Below are 25,724 nucleotides of genomic sequence, written 5' to 3' on the forward strand. Positions count from 1 at the left end.
ACTGGGTCGTATACTTTTGACAAAGACTGTACATACTGCAGACCCTTGGTGAGGTCCAAGCAGGCAGGGCAACAGAATTGAAGAATACAATAATATACAACAATGGCATACAGCATAAACAGACATGGCTTGGCAATGCAATATTAGTAGCGAAAATACGAAATACAAAGAAACACAGGTTACAATGTTAAAGCCTTTCACGGCAAAAGAAAAAAAGAAACATCTGTCTTCATTAGAACCCCTACAATACTGCTTTCATGACATCTCTAAAATGCGCGTCGTGACAAAGCCTAACACAATTCTGAAGAATACAAACGTCAGGGAATCGGTTAGGTTACGTTACAAAACAATTAAGTTCGTTAAAACGAGATCAAAAGAAGAAGGATAGAGAGTACCAGCGCTGACATGTGTCTTACGTCCTTTTACTGAACAGCAGCGTGTCGGTAGATTTACAATGTTACAGATTTTTTTTCTTTTTACTGCTGTTCTACTTCAGTTTTGAAATCTCACCTTAATTTATTTTTCAATCAGCAGGAAGGAAAATGAAAGTGTTGCACTATAAAATGCAATCACAGATGCGCAGTCTGCACGAGTTAAAATGCTTGTTCTCTGTCTTGGTTAGGCTGGCGATGTGGCGCCTTCTGTGCATTAGAGAACTTGAGAAAGCATGGAATTAAAAAAAAAAAAAGCCTCAGTTGTGGAGGATAGCCCGCGGTGCCGCGCAATACTCCGCCGCCGAATCGACGAATCGCAACAATAAATGTAATGAGCGTTTCGATATTTGAGCATATGAAGCAAGCCAGAAAATATGAAAGCTTTGGCCACAAGTAGTCGAATGAAGACAAAGGGATCGGTATTAGTCATGATGCGCGGTATACAGGTAATTCGCTATACCAGTGAACTGATAAACTTTTCAGTGCTAATAAATAGCGGTAAAATACAACCAACAACATGCTGAATCGTGTTAAGATTTGGTGTTATCTGTATTAACAGCGCTGATATCACTGGTTTTATACACATCAAGTCACTTCAGCATCATCAACAATAAATAGACTGCAATATTTGTGATGCTGCATTGCGCTATGAAAAGGAGAAACGAGTCGACAGAGGCCAGCATTCTTTTTTTTTTTTTTTTCGAAAAGTTTGCCATAGGATTCTTTTCAAAGGCAAACTCAGTAGTGGGTATGGTTAGATTCGGTTATGCAATCCTGGCTATGATGGATGCCGTAGTCGACTGCTCCGGATAACCTTGACCACTTGGGTTTATATAACGCGCACTTACATCGCACATCATACGGACGCCTTGCTTTTCACAAAGCAGTCGTAGTGGCCGGAGTCGAACCCGCGTTCTTGCGACCGGCAATTCAGCATCCTCTATACTTTGCCATAAAGTGGGGTTGGAATTCGGTGAAAAAGAGCACCTGTGCCTTACAAGTAGATTCACAACGTGTAAGTGAAACTAGATTAAAATAAAAATGCTACTCTTCTTACGTTTAGAAAGTCGCATATATTACCCAAGACGGTAACTACATAAGGACTAGCATATACACTAGTTAGGCGTGCAAACTGGGGAGTTCTGCTTCAGAGTTTGGCTTCCAAAATTAGTGCGAAGGTAAGGACTCCTCCACACCTTTCTGCAATGTTTCAAACGTGTCAGCTGAGCAGGAATCACCTATAGCTGGAAAAGCCACCTGTTTCTATAAACAAGCGCCCGTGAGTTATGGAAACAGGAAGCCCCCACTGGCAGTACGTGTGATTGCATTCCTAAATCCACTCCATCTGGATGCCAAGCACTGCAATAGAAAGCATCCGGCTGTCTTCGTATTTACGGTATACCGTTAATATAAAAAAAATTATTTTTTTTGTGTGTGTGTGTGTGTGGAAGTGGAGCCAGCTATACTGTTCGGCTGTTTTCTAATCACAGAGCCCGCTTCCGCCGAAACCATTAGCGTATGACACGTGGCTACGGGTATACCTTTTTCTGAATTCCCTCTGTTCCGCCTTCTGACGATCCATTTGCACCAGGCACGCCTGAATGAGAGGCTCATCGAGTTCATCCGCTCATCCATCTGCAGAAATGGGACGCTTTGTTTCCCTCGCAAGCCCATGGGGTCCATGAGGGCGTCATTGGGGCGGACAAGCAAGATCCGCATTGTGATGAAGAGGCGACCTCTGCAAGATCCGGCGAGACACGTCACAGGCTGCACCGGTAAACAGTCGAAATAAAGGTATATATGCACCATTTTATTGCCCTTTGTACGAAAACACTGTTCTGTGTCTCACCAAGTTAACACCCGCCATATACTATCCCAAATATGGTGTCATACACCTGCAGCATCGTCTTCGTCGTTGCGTTGGTCATCATTGTTCCAGGGCCTTCTTCTGCCTGTAAGTTTTGGATTTCAGTAGTTTGTAAAAAGTGTTCACGAAGATCGTTTTAGGCGAACTTGGTTAAAGTACTTAGGGGGCTATTTTCATACACGAAGTCTTATTCGCAGCGATGGAATCCATGGTCCCGATCCTCCTAACCCAGCTTTTTCTGAAAAGAAAAGAAAGATATATACGTGAACGTGGATGTTGAATGCATTGGCCAGAAGCCTGTGAACTTAAAATCAGAAAGTCTGCTGTAAGTAGCAGCAGGAAGCTCTGCCAGGAATCCGGTAAACCTATAGGCGACCCCGGTATACGCTGCCAACAGGAGTAGCGAAAGTGCAGATTGTGTAGAATGCACCGGTGTTTAGAATAAAAAAATGACTTCCTTCTTCTTTGGTGGCAACTCTGAGCGCTTTCCTCTCATTTGTGGGAGCATTTGTTGGCAAAGACGCTTACAGGCGAATCGCATCTCCTATTGCCCATTTTTCGGAAGAGGTCGTGTTTTGTTGTCTTATTTCTTTCCTTTGTGGGTAATGCGTTGTTCTCTTCTTTCTTACAGCTTCCAGCTGCCTCACCTTTAACATCAGTGATGTCTTCAACATCTCCAGCGTGCGTTTTCAGTTCCACAGTCCTGCTATGACTTTTTTTTTCTTTTCGAGCTAGATTTTAATGTGCTATCGCGCGCAGTATGTCCTTTGGTCGCTGGCCTTTTCTTTTGCCACGCATTAAACATAAAGGATTAATGTATATATTGGCTGTTAAAGAAAATTTAAATAGAGCTTAGCCCAAAATAACCTTAGGACTGTTTTCACCCTCACCTCAGTGTCTGTAACGAATAGAAAAGCTGTGATTTTGTTTGTATTCGCTGACCAGAAGTGGGGCGAACTAAATATTTGAGGTGTGATATGGCTGTTAGCAGTTTGAAGAGGGATTAGCACACTGATCGCGTATGTGTGGATCAACGCTAAGAATCTCATTCTATATAAGCAAAATTTAAAATAACGAAATGCTGTATGTAAGCATAGGCAGCACAGGCCGTACGTTACGGTCCTAGCAATAGTGAGCATTCACCTACAATACAGGGCCATGTGCGCACTCATGACGTGTGCACCGCGTTGAACACAGTGCGCTGAGAAGACATCTTGATGGCCGATCGACTTTCGTGCGGGTATACGGTTATTGGTATATTCGAGACTTCTTGCATGTGAATCAGGGGGCTACGTCTATAGGCTTCCATTATAAAGTTCTGACATGTGTGCTTGCTCTTTCAGTGCATCGGTGGGCCAGTGAACCTCTGCTCTACGAGTGGCGTGAGTTCTACCTTTCATCATTCGCTGAGCAATCAGCGTTGAAATGCATAGATCGCGCTGGTTCATAGACAAGGAAATAGAGAACATCAAGAAATGGAGTTTTGCCGGCGAAATTACCCTTAACTTAAAATTGGATCCAACATAATGTTTGACCAGAATCTAATAAATATTTGGTCGGACTTCCCTGTCCCATAGTTTTGGCCTCTGATAGCTTCTCCATTTGCGGAAAGAAATTTCGTGGGACTATTAGGCACCATGTATTGAACAGCGTGGACAGCAACACGCATAATAGACGAAGAAACAGACGAACATGGCGATGTGTATTATCTTCGTAGAATTACTTGCATGAGATCCCCCTATCTCGTCTAGGTCTTCCTCTATCTGTTGTGATTCTGCTACTCTTCGGGGCGAGTGCCAAGGTTCGGAGTCCAGCAAAATCATCTCCGACAAAAATATCGCGAGATTTTGTATCAGCCGGGGCCCCTGCTCAGCGTATTCATTTCCTTTTCTCAGGGTCTTAGATCTCCCCAAGTCAGCTTAAACTTGTATTTTAGGGTGACAGATTTGAAGGGCACGTTTCTCACTTGTGAGGCGTTGATGTAACACTGTACTACGTTAAGTGGTCAGCACGCAGTGATGTCACTGCAGCGCACCATATGGCAACCAGCTGTGTTGAATAAACTCACTAACGTCACTTGCTCTATAGAGGAGAATAAGATTTTACAATAGCCTATGCCCGCTTGCGTATGCTCAACGCAAGTATTTTGCGGGGTGTTACGCTGTTGTAACCTCCTTACATTTAGTTCAGCTTAAGAAAAAGGAGTTACAACAATAAAGTCAGCCTAGTGGCGCCATCTGGAACCGTGTCAATAAACCGAAAGTCCTTTTTAGGCCTACGAGACGCAGAAAGTTCCCTTCAGTTGAGCCATAAAGCAAGTTTATCACTCACGTGTTTTGGTACATGCGAGATGAGACGAAGCGAAAGCCAGATGCCCCATTTATCGCCAGTGCACACGCTCAGAAATGCAGTAGCGATAGTGAATTCACTGTGAAGCGAGGGGTACGTTCTGTTTCAAAGCACGCCGCCATGTTGGAAACGATATTTTGGCATGCGCAGGAGGCCCTTACGCTACATTCGGGAGACAGCGTACGTGGTGCAAACGTACGTTAAGGCTCGATTTGAAATAACGTTGGGCGCATGCGAAATCTGAAGCACGCTATTTTCAGCGAACGCTGACGCTTTACTAAAGCTGCGTAATCACAACAGCAAACAGCTGCCTCTGAGCCTTCTGTCCCGCTGTGGTAACTGTCCTGTCAGTACTCTTTTCCCCCAACCAGTTTTTTGCCCACCCATGGTGAACATTGTTGTGACCCATGGCAGCCCGTTTCACACCATGCAGCGGCTTGTGGAGAAAAGGGATGGGTTATAAAAGCGTTGTTCTTCTGTGCCTGACTTCAGTAGAGGATGATAACTATTTCTTATAGTAGTAAATGCTCGTATCTTATGGTCGGAATCATTAGCCTAGTATTTTCGGGAAATTACTGAGGTGAGTCGACCCCTTGCTCCACGCGTTACGAGGAAACGGCGTTAAGATGAAGCGAAAAGGAGAAAAAAAAAATTAATCCCGTCTCGTCAATTAATTCCTATCGTGTCGCGTTTCTTATACTATGCACATAATATATCGTTCGTTGTTTTTCTCTCCAACCGTGCACAGACCACCGCCAGCCTGGGCAAGCTTCTCACTGTAAGTAGCTCGAATGAGTTAATCGCAGCTGATTGTTTCGTTCGAAAAGAAAGGAAGGAGCTCGGTCTAAGTGCTGCACTCATGTAGATAGAGGCCTGTTGGGAAACTGGCGCATATTGGCTAACAAAATTAGCGTCAAAAGATATTGAAAAGGTTAATAAGTATGCCTGCACAAACAGAACAACGTGTTATAGAGTAGCGATTGCAGTGATGGCCACTTTATGAGCATTGAGAAGCGAACACGTGATCGTGCGTGAGAGCATATGGGAGAGTGAACATGCGGGAGCGGATGAAAGCGAGGTTTTTAGGATTTAAAATCAAAATAGTGCGCGAACATCGATATATAACATGACTGAAAAGCTATTGGCAAACTATTACGTACTCCTTACGGTGTACTCCTAAGGTTCTACTAATGTTTATCTTATATATTCTAAATTGATATATATTTATCTGATATTTAATACATTGCACAATTTAATTGCATATGTACCTGCAACATACAAGCTGCGCAGTCACCAGCACTGCTGCGATGTTGTGCAATGTCCATGCGCTGCCTTAGACACACTGCATATTAAAGTCATTGCTTCATCCAGGGCCGCCACTGGGCAGGTTCTCAAAGGAGCCAGAATTTAAGGAAACGTAGCCAAAAGCAGCGCCAAATTTCTCGCTATTTAATAGGACACGAGCAATGTTGCGAATACAGGTTTCATTATCCAACAATACATAATAGGGTTTTGAATCAGTACAAGAAGAAAAAATGGAGAGCACGAAGGTTAGGTCCTCTCGCTATGTCTTCTAGTCACAGTAAGTTCCAAAGGAAAAAGACGGTAGACTCTTTTCATAAATGTTAAGTTGATCGGCTTCACCCAAATGCTTGATGGCCCACTAATGGTGGAACAGCAATTTTTAGATCTTTATGATATATGCAACCCACCTAGCAGCCGTACATGCATCTGTGGAGCAGTAAATTGCAATATTTTTTTATATATATATATATATATATAGATTTTTTTATTATGACACAGCTGTCATGCGGGAAAGTCGGCGTTAGATGTATTGATTGTCATGCGGTTAAGCAAGCTACTGATGGATTGAGATGGTTCTCGGGGTGTCTGCATGGCCGCGGAGGGCGCCTCTGAAATCAACTGTACCATAATTTCAATTGGGGTATCATTGCTTTTACAGATATTAGTATTAGAATCACATCTTTATCTGCGATGGCTTTTTCCAAAGCACTATTCATTGCAGCCTTGATGTGAGCCTCAACTCCAATGGCACATTTGCCGCACGGTGCGAGACGCGAAAAGCGCGACCTCCGACGCTCCGGTTGGCCCTTGCCACATATTTGGCGCGTGAGCTCGCGTCGACGGACCGGCATGTGAAGGTGCACATAGTGCGCCCTCCATTTCAACACCTGGTCTACGCCTGCGTATGCCTCGCGAGTCGCCTCATACGCGGCGAGCGGTGTTATATTGGTATACCAGCAGACAGCATATCGCTTTGGCAAGCATGTCGCCTCGTGGGTGCACATGTCTGGGCTACAACAGGGAGGCTCATCCGTAGTAAAATTTTATATATCGAATCACCTATATATCGAACTGTCAGACAGAGGTGGGGTAAAAGGACGGATTAGTGCAGGCAGTACAAAAAATAAAGTGGCACAGCTCTCCTCTGAAGTCACGAGTCGCAATGCTGTGACCGCCCTCCTAATTAATCTCGGGAAATGGGTTGGTTCTGGCGAGTGAAGCGCTGCCACTGCTTACCTAAGTCACACTATGACGTGGCTTCACTCTACGCCTAGATTGGTGATTGGAAAACTAAGCGTTGTTTGTTGTCTAACTCCCATTTTAGTGCTTCATACCGGCCATCTTCAGCGTGGGAACTCCGCAAGGCATTTTCAATGCACTCGGACCCTTCTTCCAAGTTATCGGGGGCCGGCTGATACCGTGTAAGTATACACTCGACATTGTGCGGGCAACTTTTTATCTCGTTTCACTCGTATCTCCGATCATAGCCGGGCCAATATTTTTTCTTGTTTTATTTATTTCCCGTTTGTTCCCTCGAAGTATCGCCAGGGAGCACAACGTTCGCTTGCTACTGCTCTCGCATGTAAACATCTAATTCGTTAGCTCAAGGGAAATGCTATGAACAATGAATTTTAACAACGAACAGTAGGATCTGGGATCAGATGTGCGTGCGTGCGCGCGCGCGTGTGTGTGTATGTGTGCGTGTACGTGTGCGTGTGCGTGTGTGCGTACTTGCGTAAGAGCGTACGTGTCGCTGATACAAGCCTATTAACGGTAGTTTTTTCGCCACTACATACTGTACGGCGAAGTCGACTAACTGAAAAGATGCCGGTCACCTTTCAAGACCACCTTAGTGCCGGTCGACCTGTCTACATTTCTTTTCGTTAAACTATTTTCTCTTCCTCTTAAGAGCGAAATGAATCTCACGATCATCATTTCAAGGTCAGTGGTCGTTTACCATAGCCTTAAGATTTGGCTCAAAAGACTGCAGGTCTTGACTCACAGCAGTTTTCCTGCGCATGGTCAAATTCAATTTTTGCTTAATGATTGTTTGAGATGTAAGGAGATTCTTTTTCAGTGTAGATAATATGGCCATGTCTTCGGCATCGTAGCAGCAGGAAACGGGAAGTACACTTATAGACACTTGAAGTTCTGGTGTGAAACTTTCACGAATTTCGAAGAACTAGCAAAATCTTACAGTTTGTAACTTTTCGTTGAGGTAAACGAAAAGCCGAAAACAGCTCAAATTACTCCAGCAGTATCCACTCATGTTGGAGGGACGGTCGTGTCTTCCCACCAAAGTGACAGAGACATTAAGGTGTTCAGTTGCAGCGTACTATGCTTATTATTGACTGCGCTGGTAAGCCCCCTTACTGATTTATCCTTAAAGGCTTGAACATATTATGCAAATATTTTTTTCTTCTCATAAGTGAATATCCGAGTGCACATTTTTGAACGAATCAACGACGCTTGTCAAAATTTTATTTTTGGCGTTTTTTTTTTCTCTTAGTTTTTAGCTTCCTACCCCTCGGCAATCTCTCGCTCTGCGGATCTCAGAACTGCTCCAACTTCTTCAGAACCAACGCCAGCTGTGGAAACGCCATCACCCTTCAGCTTCCCAGCGTAGGAAACTTCAATTCGGTGGGTCTTTCAATGTTCCTCTTCTTTTCATTGCGGTATACTCCGTATGGGGAGTATCGTGCCTATTCGGACAAGGTGTCTGATGGGGGGTGTATTTTGCGAAAAGTTTCCAAAAACATGAGCAATCGAGTCATCCTGCCGGGTCGAAACTTTCACCCCGCCGCTGTGGCGCGTGACTATTGTTCCGGAGTATCCGGGCTCGAACCTGAACGCCAGAGACTGCGTTTTGATGGAGGCGAAACGGAGAGGCAACCATGTGCTGTGCGATGTCAGTTCACCTAAAATAACCCTAGGTGGTCGAAATTTTCGAAGCCCTTCACTACGGCGTATATCAGAGCCTGAGTCGCTTTGGGACGTTAAGACCCATAACATAACTGACCGGTCTAAACTTTCGCTTAAATTTGGCCGCTCGGCCTGGAGATGGCTATGTTGGCAGTGGTGATAATGTCGCTGTAGGAAACATCTTTTGATAAATGAAAGGCACTGTAAATGTTTCATGTTTCTGTGGAAACCTCAAGCCCACAGTGAGAGAAGACACAGAGCAGACAATGTGAAAGAAAAGAGCTCCTCTTTGTATATCTTTTTATTTTAATCACAGCAGGGCCAGAATAGATATTTGCTAAGGAGGTATTTAACTATTGAAATGACAAGCACCGCCCTAACTAAACTATAGGAATAAATTCAGACGCACAGAAAATGCTGACGAGCCTCATTCGTGTGGCGATTTCAGACTCTTACACACTAATCAGCAAGACCCCGCCGGTGTGGCGCAGTGGTTACGGCGCTCGACTACTGTTCGCAAGGACGCGGGATCGAATCCCGGCCTCGGCGGCAGCTTTTCGATGGAGGCGAAAAGCAAGACGCCCGTGTGCTGTGCGATGTCAGTGCACGTTAAAGAACCTGAAGTGGTCGAAATTCCCGGAGTCGATCCTCCACTACAGCGTCTCTCATAGCCTGAGTTGCTTTGGGACGTTAAACCCCACAAACAAAACCAAACTAATCAGCAGGAAATACACCCTTCACTGAGCAGTACGTGCGATGATAACGTAGTTCTTTTCTTTTTCACGTCGAGCTTTTTTTTTTACTATGCTTGGCTTTTGCCACCGGTCGGTCCGTGCTTGGTCATTTGAAGCAGTAATGGATGTTAAGCATAAACATTTGCTTCTAACGGCGACTACACTTAGCTAAAGATGTGCTTCCACCTGGGAAGAATCTTTTCCAGCGATTTCCGGTGCTGCTTCAGGGCGGCGGAAGTGAAAACCAGAGGTAAACCGCGAACAACCCAGCCGTAAACGAACCAGCTGAACTACAGGTATTTTATGATAAATTAATTTTCAGAGATAAATTTTTCAGTTATACGTTGATTCAGACGCAGGTAACTCGGGACAACGTTTTTTATGCGCATATGATGTGCGCGTGTGTTTATTCTGAAAAAAAAAAAGAAAATGTCAAGCATGGATAATTTTTCGCCACCTGAAACTACATCCGCACCCTGTTGGTTGGTTGGTTGGTTGGTTCATAGGAAGGGAAAGGCGCAGTATCTGTCACACTTGCTCTGTGGACACTTGAACCGCGCCGTAAGGGAAGGGATGAAGGTGGGAGTGAAAGTGGATAGAGAGAAAGGGGGGGACGTAGTGGAGGGCTACGGAGTAATTTCGACCACCTGGGGATCTTTAACGTGCGCTGACATCGCACAGCACACGGACGCCACTTCGTTTCGCCTCCATCGAAACGCACCCTGTCCGCCATGTGAAAATTGTGAAAATTTTGTGTGCAAATGAATATATGATTAACTGTCTGTCACGTCTCTGCGCAGTGTGTGTCCGACCTGACTGTCTGCAGCGTTGGATCGATGGCCACGGTACGTAGAAAGAGAGCAATCACGCTCTGGTTTCGTAATTAGTAACTGTATAGAGTGCAATATCATCATCATCATCATCATCATCATCATCATCATTATCATCATCATCATCATCATCACCAGCCTGACTATACCCATTGCAGGGCGAAGGCCTCTCCCATATTTCTCCACTTAACCCGGTTCTGTGCTAGCTGCATCCACTTGACCCCTGCGAACTTGTTAACCTCATCCACCCACCTAACTTTCTGCCGCCCTCTGCTACGCTTTCCTTCTCTAGGAATCCAGTTTATTACCCTAAGCGACCATCGGTTATCCTCTCTTCGCACTACATGTCCTGCCCATGTCCATTTCTTCTTCTTAATTTCCACTAGAATGCCGGTAACTTGAGTTATTTCTCTGACCCACTCTGCACGCTTCCTATCTCTTAATGTTACCCCTACCATTTTTCGTTCCATAGCCCTCTGGGTTGTCCTCAACTTAAGTAGAACTCTCTTGGTTAGCCTCCACGTTTCAGCCCCATAGGTGAGTACAGGTAAGATGCAACTGTTGTACACTTTTCTCTTGAGCGATACCGGTAAGCTGCTAGTCATAATCTGCGAGTGCTTGCCAAATGCGCTCCATCCCAATCTTATTCTTCTTGTTATTTCCTTTTCGTGGTCCGGATTTGCGGTTACTACCTGTCCTAAGTAGACATATTCGCCTACTACTTCCAGTACTTCGCTCCCTAATGTAAACTGCTGTTCCTTCCCGAGGCTGTTGAACATTACCTTAGTCTTCTGCATATTAATTTTCAAGCCTACGTTTCTACTTTTCCTGTCTAGGTCATCAATCATTATTCGCAGTTCATCCCCCAAACAATATAAGTGCAATATAATCGTTTTAAAGATAGGGTAGTAACGTCCCCCAAACGTGATGATAGTGATGGTCATTGGTGTCTTCCCTTTTTAGTGGACGGCTACTGTGGGATTATCGTGGCTAAAACGCAGTCGCGAGAGCGAACAGAGGGAGAAATAAAAAGAAAAGAAAGCAAAGCAAACACTATGTGAATCAGGCCGCACGTGCTTAAGCCATCTCAGAGTTCCACTTGTGCGCGATGTGCCACTGTGATCTCTGGTGTCTTTTGCGGCTTGTCTATAGGGTCATTTGTCACCACTTCTGTGGGCAGTTTTTCGTTATATGGATGATGCTTGGCCGTCGCGAACCTGAACACCTGTGTCCAAAATATGACGCTCTCTGGAGGCTGGATAGAGTGGTACAGTGGTGGGGTAATAAACTCAGCACTCTCCATCGGGGTTCTGCAGCTCTTGCACACGGCATCCTACTGAAAAACCAAAAGTTCTACGGGGCAATAACCTCATAAAATCTCATTTAATCGCATAGAGTCTCATTCGGTGCACATCATTATCATAAAATATCGTACATAATTTATGATAATGTTCAAGGAACTATGAGAACTTATGCAATTATTTGCGACTTGTATGTGATTTCTTATGTGAATTGAGTGAGATTGTGTGAAAAAAATGTGAGGTTATTGCCCCTTACAGTTTTTTCAGTACGTACGTACACAGTGGGTGCTTGGTTGAACCGATGGAGGTACAATAGTGTCTTTAGTACTCCGGCACGCACCTTGAATAGTCTGGCACTAGCTTCAGTGCTATTGTCTAGTACCTCTTCTGGTGTAGCACCTTTTGGGTTAGGTCGAACTGCAGCGTCGTTAAGAGAGCGCGTTGCTGGCCGAGTCGGTTAATCATGATAAATGAAAGGGTGCTTGAAAAAGAGTAAAGAACACGTAGCTTTTGTAGTTTGAAACCGTCATTTCACAGACTATGCGCAGTCCAAAATTCTGCCTTGATTTTTATACAGTTTTATTCATGGGTCGCTTACACAATATTTAACCTTCATTTTTATAAAGTACGCATCGGACAACTCTCGTGCCTGGCCACGGCTCCCCCCTCAACGCTTTTGTTTCTGCCAGTAAAGTTTGGCATAGCGTAATTGCGTGTAGCATCCGGGCATGCGTCACAGTGCAGGGATAAACTCGACCCAATTTTTCATTTAACAAAAGCTGGTGTTCTTTTAATCGATCCCTCAAACATCGACATGTTTACCCTCCCAATGGTTTGGGGGACCTCGTACAAAACAACCGCCAGACAAGTGACCAAAGCAGCGGCATGTCACTTCTAGTTGTTCGCTATACTCTTTTCTTCAAGCGTAATCCGAAGGAAAATTGAGGCCAACTTGCACAGGACGGAAAAAACAACCGGCACACAGTAGCGACTTGCTGCATTTTCACATTGTGGGAAATCCTGTGCACATAAGGTAGAACTACTATCATTTTCTTAGAACGGCCACTATATCCCGGCACGTGCTATAACTTTCAGTTATGGCAGTTATGTAAGTGACCCGTCAAACAAATATCAAAATGAAGGCAGTTGTTTGGAGTGCGCATAATCTGTTATAGCGGTGTGAAACTGAAAAAGGTGAGCATTTTTTTTTCAAATAAAAGTCAGTCACGAGTCCGCGCCTGTTGTCCTCCCATCTTGTCCTTAACTATATATCTGCGCAATCCCCTTTTGTCATGACACTTGGCGGGGGGGGGGGGGGGGGGGGGGGGGTGCACTAGATGGCGCTTTTGAGGTTGACAGTTGTTGGGTGTAGCGTGGGGTGAGGTGGGAAGGTGTGCCGAATGTGGTGGAGGGTGGATGGCTCTCGCCTACCTAGAAGAATATGGTGCGGAAGAGTTTATGTGTAGGATGCCTCTGGAGGTAGAAGCTTCACTGTTGGAGGCTTCACATAGACAAGACTAGCATTTTTACCAAGTGCCACTGGTAGCTGTGTCGCAACGAAAGTAGCAGAAAACAGCGCAGAAGAATCACCTTTCCAGCCATATGCAACTTGTGTATGAGCCGTGCGTAGATATCTCTCCTACCTGAATTTGCGCCGCACATGTGTTTGTCAGGTGAAGTGAATGTTGACACGGTACAGTCATAACAGACCTAGCCGCGTGAACACTGATATAAAAAAAAAAGACAAAATGCAGTCGCCGTGTCTGCCTCGTGTCTCCTCTGTCCTTGGTCGTTTTTCTGGTTGATTTATTCAAAACTTTGTACCAATACACAAGATTGCAACTTTCCCGCGTGAGCCCTTCAGTCAGGGCTCATGAGATGGATTGATGCTCGACGGTGAAAATTGTGCTTCTCTTTCATCTTCGTTACGTGGCATTTTAGTTATTGTGTGTCGTTTCTTATGTGTGTTTTTTTTTCTTTTCATTTTAGCCTCAGTCGGTCGATGGCTTCGTGGAAGTGATCAGTGTAAGTTAACAGCAGTGCACACGCTTCGCTCTGAATTTTGACCTGGGTATTTTACCTATATTGCAAAGAGCATGCTGCCATAAAACTAGATACTAAGGCCTAATATAAGGGTCACAGTAATGAATAACAATTTCAAAAAATACTGCAGTTGTCACGCGCGCTCCGCAGTGACTGTGTAGGTGGAACTCTCTGACACTTTTCTGACAGCTTCAAGTGTCGGCCCTACCACACCTGCTGTTTTTTTTTTTATTTGGGGTTTCTCAGTATATTATTTTGGGAATTGTTTTTGTCGAAGTCCATTATTATAAAAAGGCTAAAAAAGTAAATGTTCTATATACTCTTGTAGTCCTTGATAATTTTTGGAAACGAAATAGGAGGCACCGTGTACAGTAATTATACAATACTACAGTTTAGAAGAACCGAGGCTGATACACCATTCATCACGGTTAAGTTTTCTCGTTTGCTTCTTTCCTGAGTTCCCTTTCCCCCTTATCCGCCTGGAAAGCTGGCGAATGTTGTGCCAGCCGATAATGCCAGCCTGTTCTTTTCCTCTATTTGTTCCTTCATTTTGAGCTTACAAAGCGTTATAATAGAGTAAAGCTTTCTGAATTCACCTTGCGCTAGCAGCACATTGCGTGGCTGCGCTCACGGTTGGATTGAAAAAAACTTTATTATTGGCGTTTAGTTGATGGTGTGCTTGTCAGTCTATGATGGCGGCAACCTCTTAAGATCTGGCCACTACCTTGAGTTGAGTTTGCAAGCAGCAGCTGAGCCGTAAGGATAAAGCTTCTGTTAAAAACTGGCGCCATCTTTTCATTACAATGGCGACGACTGTCTAACCCAAAGGGAATATTTTCTTTCGTTATGTTCAGAGAACACAAAATGTGCTGCGGTCGGGCCTCGACTACGCTAACTGCAGTGGCCTGTGCTCTTCTTACTGTTCGCAAAGTATTGTAAAAGGGTCCATACAGTCACAATCATTAGCTATAAAGGCCCATTAACCAATCTCATTTACTTACCGTCTGAAACTGCCCGCTATAATTTGGAACATTTAAAGCCACCCGGCACATCATGACAGCCGTGAAAATATTTCGTCCAGGTTTTCTTAGCTTGTTAGGAAATGCATTTTTGTGTCTTCACTCACCCATGTAATTGGCCAGCCATGGGCCATAGCGAATATACAAGAACCTATAAGCCTCTCTGTGACCCCCCCCCCCCCCCCCCAAAAAAAAAAAAAAAAATCTCAGAAGTAGCAGTGCTCGTTGCATTCCAATCCCAGCTCGAAGTGAAAGTCTTCCAGAAAGGGGGGTAAGCAGCAAGGTTGCTGGTCCTGTCGCTTCGAGGAGCTGTCAAATATCCCGTACTTTGCTTTGGTGGCTCTTTAAGCACTTCAGGTGGCTTCCTTCGCCGTTTTGTCAAGAGTCATGGCTGTCCACATATTGAATATAAGTTTCCTTGTCAGGGTTGTATTTATGCCTTCTTTTTCGCAAATTTTATGCTAGAGCCTCCTATGTGACAAGCAGCATGAATACCAGACTGGTTCTTTCCATACTTTTTTTTTTTGCGTTCTGTTCAGTTATGTTACTTATCTCCCCAACTAAAACAAAGCACAACCAAAGAGCAACAAGAGAAACAATATAGAGATACCGGCAACTGAATTTTATTTTACTCATAAAATATTTCAAAAGAGTTAGTTATTTCTGTTGAAATTCGCAGCGAAGTGAAATAAAGTTTGTTAGTCTTTCTTGTATATTGATTTTGTTCATTCATGGTTACGTGCAGTTATGCTTCAGCCAGTTTTTCATCATTATTCAGCATCGATTGCCTAACTTGCAAATATGCTGGATCCTGCTGAAGCGTAGCTTTCTTGGACATCACTTGCATGTGACGCCACCGTGGAATATTTTAAAATACTCTTATTACATATCGGCGCACTTTGTCTTATCTTTTGATGGGTATCTATATCTTGCTTTTAAAATTGATTCTGTGCTCGCAAAAAAAAAAAATCCAATGCTGTATGTATTTGAGAGCGAATAGCGGAAAACTAAAATGATCTTCAGGCAGTATCTTCAGTTATTACGCAGTAATACACTTAGGGATGAAAAATCCGCTTTATATTTGGAACACCACGTTTATACATGTTCGTCTTAGTGGCAGTGACTTGCAAGAGAAGGCAGATAAGCTTTCAAGTCCGTGTAGTGAGCTGGGGATGCATCTGCGGCTGCCTTTAAGAGGGTGACTTCTGTGAAAATTGCACAACTAGAGGCAGCTCCACTAAACGAAAATGTTTGGTTCGGTGAAGCATGGGGCGTAACAACAATGCCCAATCACGTGTCCTTTCAGTGCCTCCTGATGCAGCTGTCGTTCACGAACTTCATGTCAGCCACCTCGGGAATTCTGTGTCCCTTCGTCCAGGGACTGAGGGGCATCACCGGTTCCCTGACTGGACCCCTGACCTCCATGCTGTCCACGTTCATCACTTTGTTGTCCTTCATTGCTCCTACCTGTGAGTCCATCGGTAACCTGAACGTGCGCGTTGAGCGAACAAGAAGAGCCTACCAAGCGTTTAAAGGGCGTCGGACGGCAAATCGAGGCACATAATTTGTTTCTAATTTTTTCAGTTTTTTTTTTTTTTTTACCTGCCACGAAAAGAAAAGTTCTAGGTAGCTTAAAGAACAACACAATGGTGAGGAATACACGGTAAACAGCCGAGGGATATACTTGGCAGCACAATACAACAATTTAGCATAGAGGAAACGTATTAAAGTTCGCGGTACCGGATTATCGGATACATCCTGAACACGCACAGTGGCAGAGAAAGGGTCTGGGGGGTCACTGCTCGTGCGAAACTGTCGTGCAGTGGACCCTTATAAGACTGGCCTAAAGATCTCTAATATGAACCATGGAGCGATAGGAAAGTCATAATCCGCTAATCAGCATTTCAACAAGAAGCCTTTTCGTTTTGGAGTAAAGTGGACTTCAGCTAGCGGACTGAGGCCTCCATCCTCTCGCCCTTGACTCGTCATGGGGAGGAAAAGACTCAGGTCAAGTAAACGAGGGCAGTACCGCTTTATGCTTGAGGTCTGTGTTGTTGTGGCGGCCTGGACGGTCGGGCTGCGCAGCAAGAAGGAGACGTTGCAGTATTTTTTTAATTTTTTGCTTTTGGAGCGCTGCGCACAAATGGGATCGGAAACGAGCATGCAACCCGCCGCTGTGAATGGTTTCTGGCGCAGGCCCAAAGATCGTCTCAGGATGGGCTCCGGCAGTGCCAACGCGTCGCACGTGTGCCGGAAAGAGTTTTTTTTCTTCCATTAAGAAGGGATGTATCAGGTGAACTGGATAGTGGCAAGGTATAGGATGTTGTTTCGGTCAGCGATAAATTGTGGGTTTAGAATAAGCGAGAACTCTGATACTATTGTATCTGTAGATTCAAGTGCGTGATGTTCTAAGCAATAAGAAGGAACATATTTAAAAACCAAAGGGGGGTGGGGGGCGGTAACATATTCCCGGAGAACCTCTGCGCCGCCGAAAACACTCATTTTCTCGAAAAACAAACGAAACGAGTACATATGAAACTCATTATTATCAGTAAGTGCTACATCAAAGTAATTTTAAAAGAGCTTGGATGTAGGCCACTTGGTGGGACATCGTAAAATTAGTCGCGGAAACGACAGGACGGAGCCAAGAATATAGCACTTCGTTGAATAAGCTGCTGAATTTACTGGTGTAAATGCATTGTGTCTCCACAGGTGGCACCATTGGCTAATGTCCTGTGAACAAGACAGCACGAGCATCGCCGATCTCTTCTGAGTGTGCGTTTGCAGCAATGCGTTGCAATAAACTTATTCCATCGCAACATGCGTTACATTTCGTTTCTCGCTTGGTTCTTGAAATCCTTAACTTTACTGGTTTCCATGTGCTCCCGCAAAAGGCATGGTACTGCTAGTCAAATATTGCTTAAATACGGCATAGCAGTCGCTGAGTTCCGAGATGAGGCGCTGTGTGCTCAGTGTTCAACTATTACTGATGACAAGTGAAAAAGGAGGCATTTCAAAGCACCTGTTTTGTGTTCAACAGTGTGCAGTAAATATAGGTTCCAGTTACAGTAGCGTGTTAAAATAGAGTGGTGAAAAGGATAATGATCAAGAAAAATGGTTAGGTTTGCAGCATCTGTAGAACCTCACACGAAGAGCGGGTATTCGAGGAACTTCCCACAGCTGTCAGTGCAGAGCATTCTATAGATGTCACATTGAGATTCAGTTTATTATGATTCTTTGGCGCATAACGAAATACACATGCCTTTTCAAAACTCTATGCCACACATGAGAAGTTGGGCCTGTGTTTCCTGTGTTTATAACCCGTATGCCCGACACCTTGCATAAAGTCTGCTTCGAGGCTGCGTGGGAAATTTCCTATAGTTCTCAAACTTTGCTGACAGGTTTATAAACTGATGAGCTATATTTGCCACAAAAGTTTTAAAAACATTGGCAGGGTTTATCTTTGTTAATTCAAACATATCGGGAAAGCACGTGCGTGTTTTTGTCTTGCTTGTCTTAACATGGCGTAATCGCTGTTCTTGAACGACGCCTGATACATACTTTATGATGCGCAAATGCAGCGTGGATGATGAGCGATAGCTGATCTCTATGTTGATTTTGCGATTTAATGTTCCCCACAAATCTGAAATTGGATTCATGGGTGTTTCATAGCTATTGATTGATTGATTGATTGATTGATTGATTGATTGATTGATTGATTGATTGATTGATATGAAGAGAAAGGCGCGGTAACTGTCTCACTTGTTTTCTGTGGACATCTCAACCTATCCTTTGCCTTTGGTGGACGAAACTAAAGGGCCGATTTTAACGTATTGCACGGGGCAATTCTGCTAGTTTGCCCGTATAGTTGGGGATCTTGCATCTTTATCAGGCGTCTTGGAGCTACACCCACACCTCTATGTTTGCACGGGCTTCAAGTTGGGCTCGACTAGCTGCCTTAGCAAACAGAGGAGGCTTGCACACTACTCCAGTGGCGCTACCGCGGATTAACTACGCTATACAATGAATTTCGAGCATAAAACTACACGAACGACTGCCTCTAAGAGTTTACACTGCGTGGACGTCTCTCCAACTGCACCCGAACTCCCCTCTGGAAACTATCTTCGTACAGCCGCAAACTAACAGTTTATTCATTTTGGGTGTCGCACATTGGCTTTTCGTTATCCGTGCATAAGCTACACTTCGTTTTCAACTGTGTCAAACTCTTGAAAGTAGAGCTGGCGAGCCAGACAAGCCCCCATCCACGGGCCAGTTCATTTCCCGCATTGCGCGCAGCCCTCTGTTGCGGCAAAACAAAGAGACCTCGTTGCGTGAGGTGATGCGTCCGGGTCCACTGGCGCTCGTTAATTCTGGCAGCGCTCCAAAATACACGCACGCGCGTGTGCTCCTCTTCGCTCAGTGACGCGGGTCGACCCGCATGACTGAGTCGCGCGACAGTTGAATGCTCCTCTCCCTGGGCAGGACAGGGCCGTTTGATATGACTGCGACGCAGCTGTGAGAACAGAGTGAGAAATAAGCATTGCCTACGCCCAGTTTGTCTGCAGTGAGAGTGGCCCGCAGAACAGTGAGTTTGGCTTGTTGTGCGCAAAGTGAAACGGCGAATGGCAAATCGGCGATGTGTGCAAGGTGGCGACCAGGAAAGCCTCATGACCAGGGAAGCTGGCCCTAGTGCATTATCATGTGGGCCGAGAACACTGTACCTTCGCGTAGGGTGGCCTTAACTCTCTGCAGTCTTATTGTGGTGGTGTCTGTGACGTGGCTTTACTGCAGCTGCCCTCCATACGCCAGAGGTGAGTGTGCAGTACGAGTATTATGAGTCCTTGGAGCGAATTTTAAAAGCGCTTCATCTCCGCTTGTTATAATAGAGATCGGAGCTTTTACTGAAGTAGCCGCCCATCTCCTACAAGTGACCAGTGGAACTACTATGCACAGCCTCTACTAAAAAAAGTACAGCTGGTTTTACACTCGAGCGGCTTGCGCAAGGACGGACCTGGACCACGCCTGCACTTCGTGTTCTTTTCATCATGGCCTAATTTAAAGTGTTCTAAAGCTTAATTTACAGACTAATCTAAAGTGATTGCTGGGAAGACTGGCAGAATCAAGGATAAAAAGGAAGTGGTGGATGTGAAAGGTGTAAGAGGATAAACAAAATGGAATTGGAGGGTGATAAGGGGCCTTCTTATAGTTGATGTTGAGTTAAATTATCAAAGACGCTAAACTAAAGTTAACTCAGTCTGTGGGGGCCTGAACGGTGTGCTTAGAGCGAATGAAAGTGGCGATCGTGTGGAAAAGCTAAACACAGCGAACAAGATCTAGGCGATAGCGGCTATTGGGCACATTGCTATGTCCCGTATACCAGGTGTTGCCTTCAAGTAGTTTTTGTTAGACAGCCGAGTACTCTTAATAAATAATTATACAATTACTAATGCAATATTTAAGGATTATGCGCTATGACCCTATTGCTGGAAGAAAGTAAAGTGCACTGGAAAAGGTATACGTTTTACTGAGATTAATACTTACACCCTTCGGGTACGCAACCGGAAAGGTGCTTACCTTACGCCTTTGACCATCGGCCATCTCCTCCCTTATATATTCGACGTCATGGAAAAGTGATGCACTTAAGGGGTGTGGGGAGATGGTCATGGCAGGTTTATGCCAATAAATCAGATGATTTTACAACTGATGGGCCAAATGCTTAGCTACTTAACCACCCAAGAAGATGGCCGGCATAGCCGGGGCAGTTCAGCGAACAACTTTGCAAGCTAGACAACAATATATAAAAAAAAACAGAAGAAGTAAAGTATAAAGCAGCCTCGACGTCATTATGTCTTTATTAAACACACACTGACAAAGTAAAAACGTAAGGAAGATATGCTTGACTAATTAGGCACATCACACAAAAAGAATTAAATACATACCGACAAAGTATAAACAGAAGTACTTGCTGAAGGGATAGTTGGTTCATACTAACCAATGAAACGGCGCAAGGAGACCAACACAGGAAAATAAGTGGAATAGGCGCTCTTTATTTCCACCTATTTTCCGGTGTTCGTCTCCTTGTCCCGTTTCATTGGAAAGTATAAACACAAGGGAGATATTCGTGGCTAATGAAGCACATTAGACAAAAAGAACAGGTTCAAAAAAAAACAAAACAAAAACGTAACGTTTTGACAGGACACGGGAGACGAAGACAGGACAGAGCTGCAGCTTACAACTGAATGGAAAAGTCCGACGAAAAAACGTCCCATCATTAAGCAGGAATACGCGTGCCAGTTTGTGCATGCGTATTCTTGTTTAATGATGGGGCGTTTTTTCGTCGGATGATTCCGTCCATTTGTAAGTTGTAGCTCTGTCCTGTCTTCGCCTCCCGTGTCCTGTCAAAACGCTATATTTTTCATTGAAGTAATGTCTGACAAACTGGCCCCACAGTATACTCTGTTAAAAAGAGCACGAGCAAGATCAGTCATTTTACTCAAATTTAATTGGGGCTAACAATAATTATAAACAATTGAAAAAGGGCTGAGAAAATTCTAAAACATAGTAAAATTTGTAAAGCGAAAGAATGAAACGGTCTAGATTTATAGCTTTTCTGCGAGAGGAAAGTGGACGGGAAGGGGGGAGGGGACATTAAATTACGTTAACCAAGTAATTTAAAAGTATTAGCGACGTTTTAAGCAAGACTACAAGCAGAAATGGCAGGTGTATGCTTTGAAAGGAGTTTCCCTGACGAGCCGCAACTGCGAAAAGGAAGAAAATAATAAACTACAAGCGCTAAACAAAATGCGAAGAAATAAACTCAAAAAGCATGGAATTATTATTATTAACAGAATAATTGGAAAAGATCGTAAGGAAAAGGCAGCGCGCGTGTCAACCTATCGACCAGACGGCTTGTCTTTGTCCGGGAAACTATTTTGTCCCAACCATGGCCAGCTGAAGAGGCCTCCTCTGCGCCCTTGTTTAATCTTGCTTCTCCTAGAATTTTATGTGAAAACAAAAAATAACATTGACACGTAATTTTAGTCAGCATAAATGAGGTTTGTATAGAGCTCAACGCAATTAGTGACAATTAGTGATAAGTGATAATTAGTGATAAAACTTTATCGACGCATAGGTATCATGTCCCCAAAGCAGAAAAAAAAAAACTATGTCGCGGATGTAGCTAAGTTGGCCAAATGCGAGACATGTGCACGAGCACGTCACGCTTCATTTTGTTTGCGGTTCGCGGTTGCGATTTCAATATCAGGCTGCAGGTGAAGGTTTACGAACTTGATGACCGAAGATCTTAGTGGTAGTGCACTATAAAATTTTGGGACCGCTTAGCGCTTAAGAGGACGTCCGAATACAGAGATGTGTTCGAATACATTACGCACGGATGGTTGTTGATGAAGACGACGAGATGCTACGCACAGCGTGAGATTGATAATTGATTGATTGATTGACTGATTGATAAACTTTAACTGAAATGCAGTGCGAGAGAGTGGCAGTTAAACACGCCAGATGATCGGCTGTGCCGATAGCTAAGTGCTACCGTATAGGCGTTTCCCACGAGAAATGTCTGTGCTCGAAGCACTCCATCAAAGTTTTTTTTTCTGCATTATTCTTTTTTTTTTTGTGGGGGGGGGGGGGGGGAGGTTTACAGGCAAATTGTTGAAATCACTCAGTAATCACTCAGCGGCCAGCAATCCCATGTAGCTCCTGTGGTACCAATGTAATTCAAAATGCAATTCAATGTAATTCAAAGCCTATTCAAAATGCCCGCAGTGTTAACGTTGGTCCGGTCCGGTCTGTGGATGTGCATGTGTACTGTTAAGAAAGGCGTATAATATTGTAACGGGAATATCTATATTTACAAAAGAGGATTGAAGACAGAAGAATACAGCCAAGAAGCTAAACAATCACTGCCAAGCGCTATAACCTTCTTTGCCTCCTTCGTCGACCACACGGCATCACCCCACTTAGTCCTCCTATTCTTTCTCCAATGTTAAGGCAGTGACATATACGTACTTGATAAAGTTCAGTTAAGGGCGATTAGTTAAATGAAAATAACTAATGTGCTCGCCGTTGTGGCTCAGTGATTAGGACGCTCAACTACTAAACCGAGGAACCTGAGTCTTACCCCAGTAACTATAAACCAAACCAAATACTAAAGAGTTTCATGCTTCTGGATAGGGCTCAATATTATAATGAAAAATGGAAGTTTGCCAACATCTAAGGTGAGGCCAGTTTATAAACTTTCGAATGAACATTGTTTTTTAATATACTGAGCGTCAAAAATTAGCTTTGGGGAGCTCGTTGAGTTGGCTTTGCTTTGTCGCCCAATCCTTAAATGGCTTTGATGGTTCCCAAAATTACTTTAACGTCCTAATGAGATACACAAACTACTTCCTTGTTAGGTTCAATATATATCCTGGTGACACCAGTTTACCAGTATTCGACGGGAGACAGCCAAGTTAGCGAGCTTGCAAAAGCGATTTTTTTTTTTTACCTTATACCTTCCTTATTTTTATCCAGGATGCCACACCAGAAACCATGATCAGAAAACCTTCTCATCAATTTCAATATTGCGTGCGAACATGAAAACGAAACGTTTGTTAGTTAATATGAGCTAAAGTAATAGTCCGACTCTATCACGCATATAATGCCCCCTGGTGTACCATCCGCATAAAAAAGCCGCACGGACCTATCTCTCACGGGCTTTAAAATAGGCCCTGTGAGTAGAAAATGTCAAATGACTTACTATATGTTATTCGTTATTAAACTATTCTGTCCCGCTAATTTAGACATTTATTTCTCCTGTTCCTTTCTTCTTTTCTTTCTTACACAGCTCTCTTCTGGAATGTGCTGAAAACGCTTCGAAGTATTTTCTTGGTTATAATATTCCTGCAAAAAGTTTTCTTCTAATTTTCAGAAAAAATACGTGATTTTGTAATGAAAATGATGGCGTCACAGCACGCGCTAAATTGATACGCGGTATGTTAAAACATGATTATATTACAGTATGGTTACACATTAGTAATTTAATTAAAACAGCACATTGAAGGACTTATACATATTTCCTTTTAGTCAGGGCAAACAATAAACCCTGAAATTGCATGCACATTTTAAAAGGTCAGCGCAGCACAGTTTACGCAGCATGAGGGTTTAAATTGACGTGCAGTCTTCACTTGATTTTGCTAAATTTTTACCCCCGCCATACCGGAACAGTGTTGGTTTTTTAAGGTTTAACGTCCCAAAGCGATTCAGGCTATGAGAGACGCCGTAGTGGAGGACTCCGGAAATTCCGACCACCTGGGGTTCTTTAACGTGCACTGACATCGCACAGCACACAGGCGCCTTGCTTTCCGCCTCCATCGAAATACGGCCGCCGCGGCTGAGAAAGAACCCGAAACCTTGATGTCACCAGCCGAACGCAAAAGCCAACGAACTACTGCGGCGGGCTGTTGGAGCAAAATTAGCCAGACGTCCTAGGAAATTCCATGATTTTCTCGCTGCAATATTGCTACAAGATAATGTCAGTGTTTTTCGCAATGAACCCGACATCGTGCAAATACTTGATGAATACACCTGCTTTATTTTTCTTTTTTTCAGGCATCGTCCAGTTCAGTTTCCTGTCTAAGCGGATTCGTTCTCAGCCTTCACCTAACCTCCGCGACGACTCCTCGAATGCAGATAACTTAACGATATGGTTCGTCGAATCATCGAACGAGACATGCCTGAACGGCCGCCAGGCTTGCTCCGTTGAGTCCGCTTCTCTGCGAAACCTCAAATCACGCGTTGTCCTGCTCACGACGGGCCCACTGTCCCCGGACTGTGACTACTACCGTGCGCTCTGCACGTTGCCAAACTTCAGTGATTTCAGGCTTAACCTAACAAAAGCGTTCAATAGCACGCCGCTCGAGTCCTGGCACAGGTCCCGCAACTGGACTAGTGGACCGTACGGAATAGAGGACCTGAGCGACGGCATCCGCCTGGCGGTCTTGTGGAAGAGTGGCGGCATTTACTTGGACCTCGACATCATCGTGCTCAAGGAACTGTCTTCGCTGTGCAACAGCGTCATGTTCGAAGTCACCGGCCAGCTCACCAACAGCGTCCTATTCTTCGACAAGGAGCACCCGTTTGTGGGCGAAGCCCTCCGCAGATGCGCTGAGGAATACGACTCTGTCCGGTGGGGAAGCTGCGGGCCGTCGCTCCTGGGTCGAATCTACTACTCCTGGAAGAACGGTCCCGGAAGAGCGGGAGTCAGGTTTCGTGAGCGCGACACCTTCTTTGCGGTGGGGTACAATGCGTGGATGTCGTTCTTCGAGCCCAGCAAGACAAGTTGGGTGTTCGAAACAACTGTCAGGAGCTACGGTGTTCATTTGTGGAATAAGCTCAGTCATGGTGTGAGAGCTGTTGTAGGTTCTGGCACGGCACTCGACGTATTGGCCAGGTTTAACTGCCCAAGAGTGTACGAAGTAATGATGGCAAGAAAGTTCTTCTGATCGTCGCTGAACACTATCTGCCATCAAAACATTAAAAAAAGAAATTATTTGCCCCTTTTGTATGTCTCAAGCTGCCGCAGTGGGCGAGATGAGATAATGCCCGGATAATTACTGGTGTATCAGGAAAGCGAGGATTTCAAGCAGCATACCACACAAGGTATATTTCATAAATACCGTTTGAAATTACTCCTGAAAATTCGACAACGGCGCCGTCCTCTGCGATTGGCCTGAAGAATGACTTTCGTGAGACTTTTCTTTTTTTCTTTTTTGCATGGTGAAGTATTTTTGATTTCCCAAGGTTTCCTTTTCACAGTCGCGCAACTCCAGCTCTCCGCTGTCTTGGTGCCTGGTTCCTGCGGCTGAGGGGGTCGAGAAAAGAATGGGTCACTAGCTGACCTCAGTTTATGCTAACAAAAAA

The 25,724-nt window shown here is 44.4% G+C and overlaps 2 protein-coding genes across 2 annotated transcripts; both read left to right on the forward strand.

Annotated features, from left to right (window-relative positions):
- Positions 1–1,720: 1,720 nt before the first annotated feature.
- LOC146189642 (uncharacterized) lies at positions 1,721–17,628 on the forward strand. The gene is made up of 11 exons (XM_084605314.1): positions 1,721–1,746; positions 2,164–2,228; positions 2,933–2,982; positions 3,645–3,683; positions 5,399–5,428; positions 7,280–7,376; positions 8,465–8,595; positions 10,412–10,456; positions 13,732–13,767; positions 16,111–16,273; positions 17,517–17,628. The coding sequence occupies exons 1-11, from the start codon at positions 1,721–1,723 to the stop codon at positions 17,531–17,533; spliced, it is 699 nt and encodes a 232-aa protein (XP_084461440.1). The 3' UTR covers positions 17,534–17,628.
- A 6,844-nt stretch (positions 17,629–24,472) lies between these two features.
- On the forward strand, positions 24,473–25,505 carry LOC146189643 (lactosylceramide 4-alpha-galactosyltransferase-like; the record flags this gene model as incomplete). The annotated part of the gene is made up of 1 exon (XM_084603307.1): positions 24,473–25,505. A coding segment is annotated over one exon (834 nt), but the record flags the coding sequence as incomplete, so codon positions are not given.
- Between the last annotated feature and the right edge of the window lie 219 nt (positions 25,506–25,724).

The sequence above is a fragment of the Amblyomma maculatum genome, chromosome 5, assembly GCF_055883805.1.
Source record: "Amblyomma maculatum isolate TAMU_Amacu chromosome 5, ASM5588380v1, whole genome shotgun sequence".
Lineage (NCBI taxonomy): Eukaryota > Metazoa > Arthropoda > Arachnida > Ixodida > Ixodidae > Amblyomma > Amblyomma maculatum.

Coding starts and splice junctions, on each gene's coding strand:
- LOC146189642 (XM_084605314.1), top strand. CDS start 1,721: ATGGAAACAGGAAGCCCCCACTGGCA. Junction 2,983..3,644: donor ATGTCTTCAACATCTCCAGC/GTGCGTTTTCAG, acceptor TTGCTCTTTCAG/TGCATCGGTGGGCCAGTGAA. Junction 3,684..5,398: donor ACCTCTGCTCTACGAGTGGC/GTGAGTTCTACC, acceptor AACCGTGCACAG/ACCACCGCCAGCCTGGGCAA.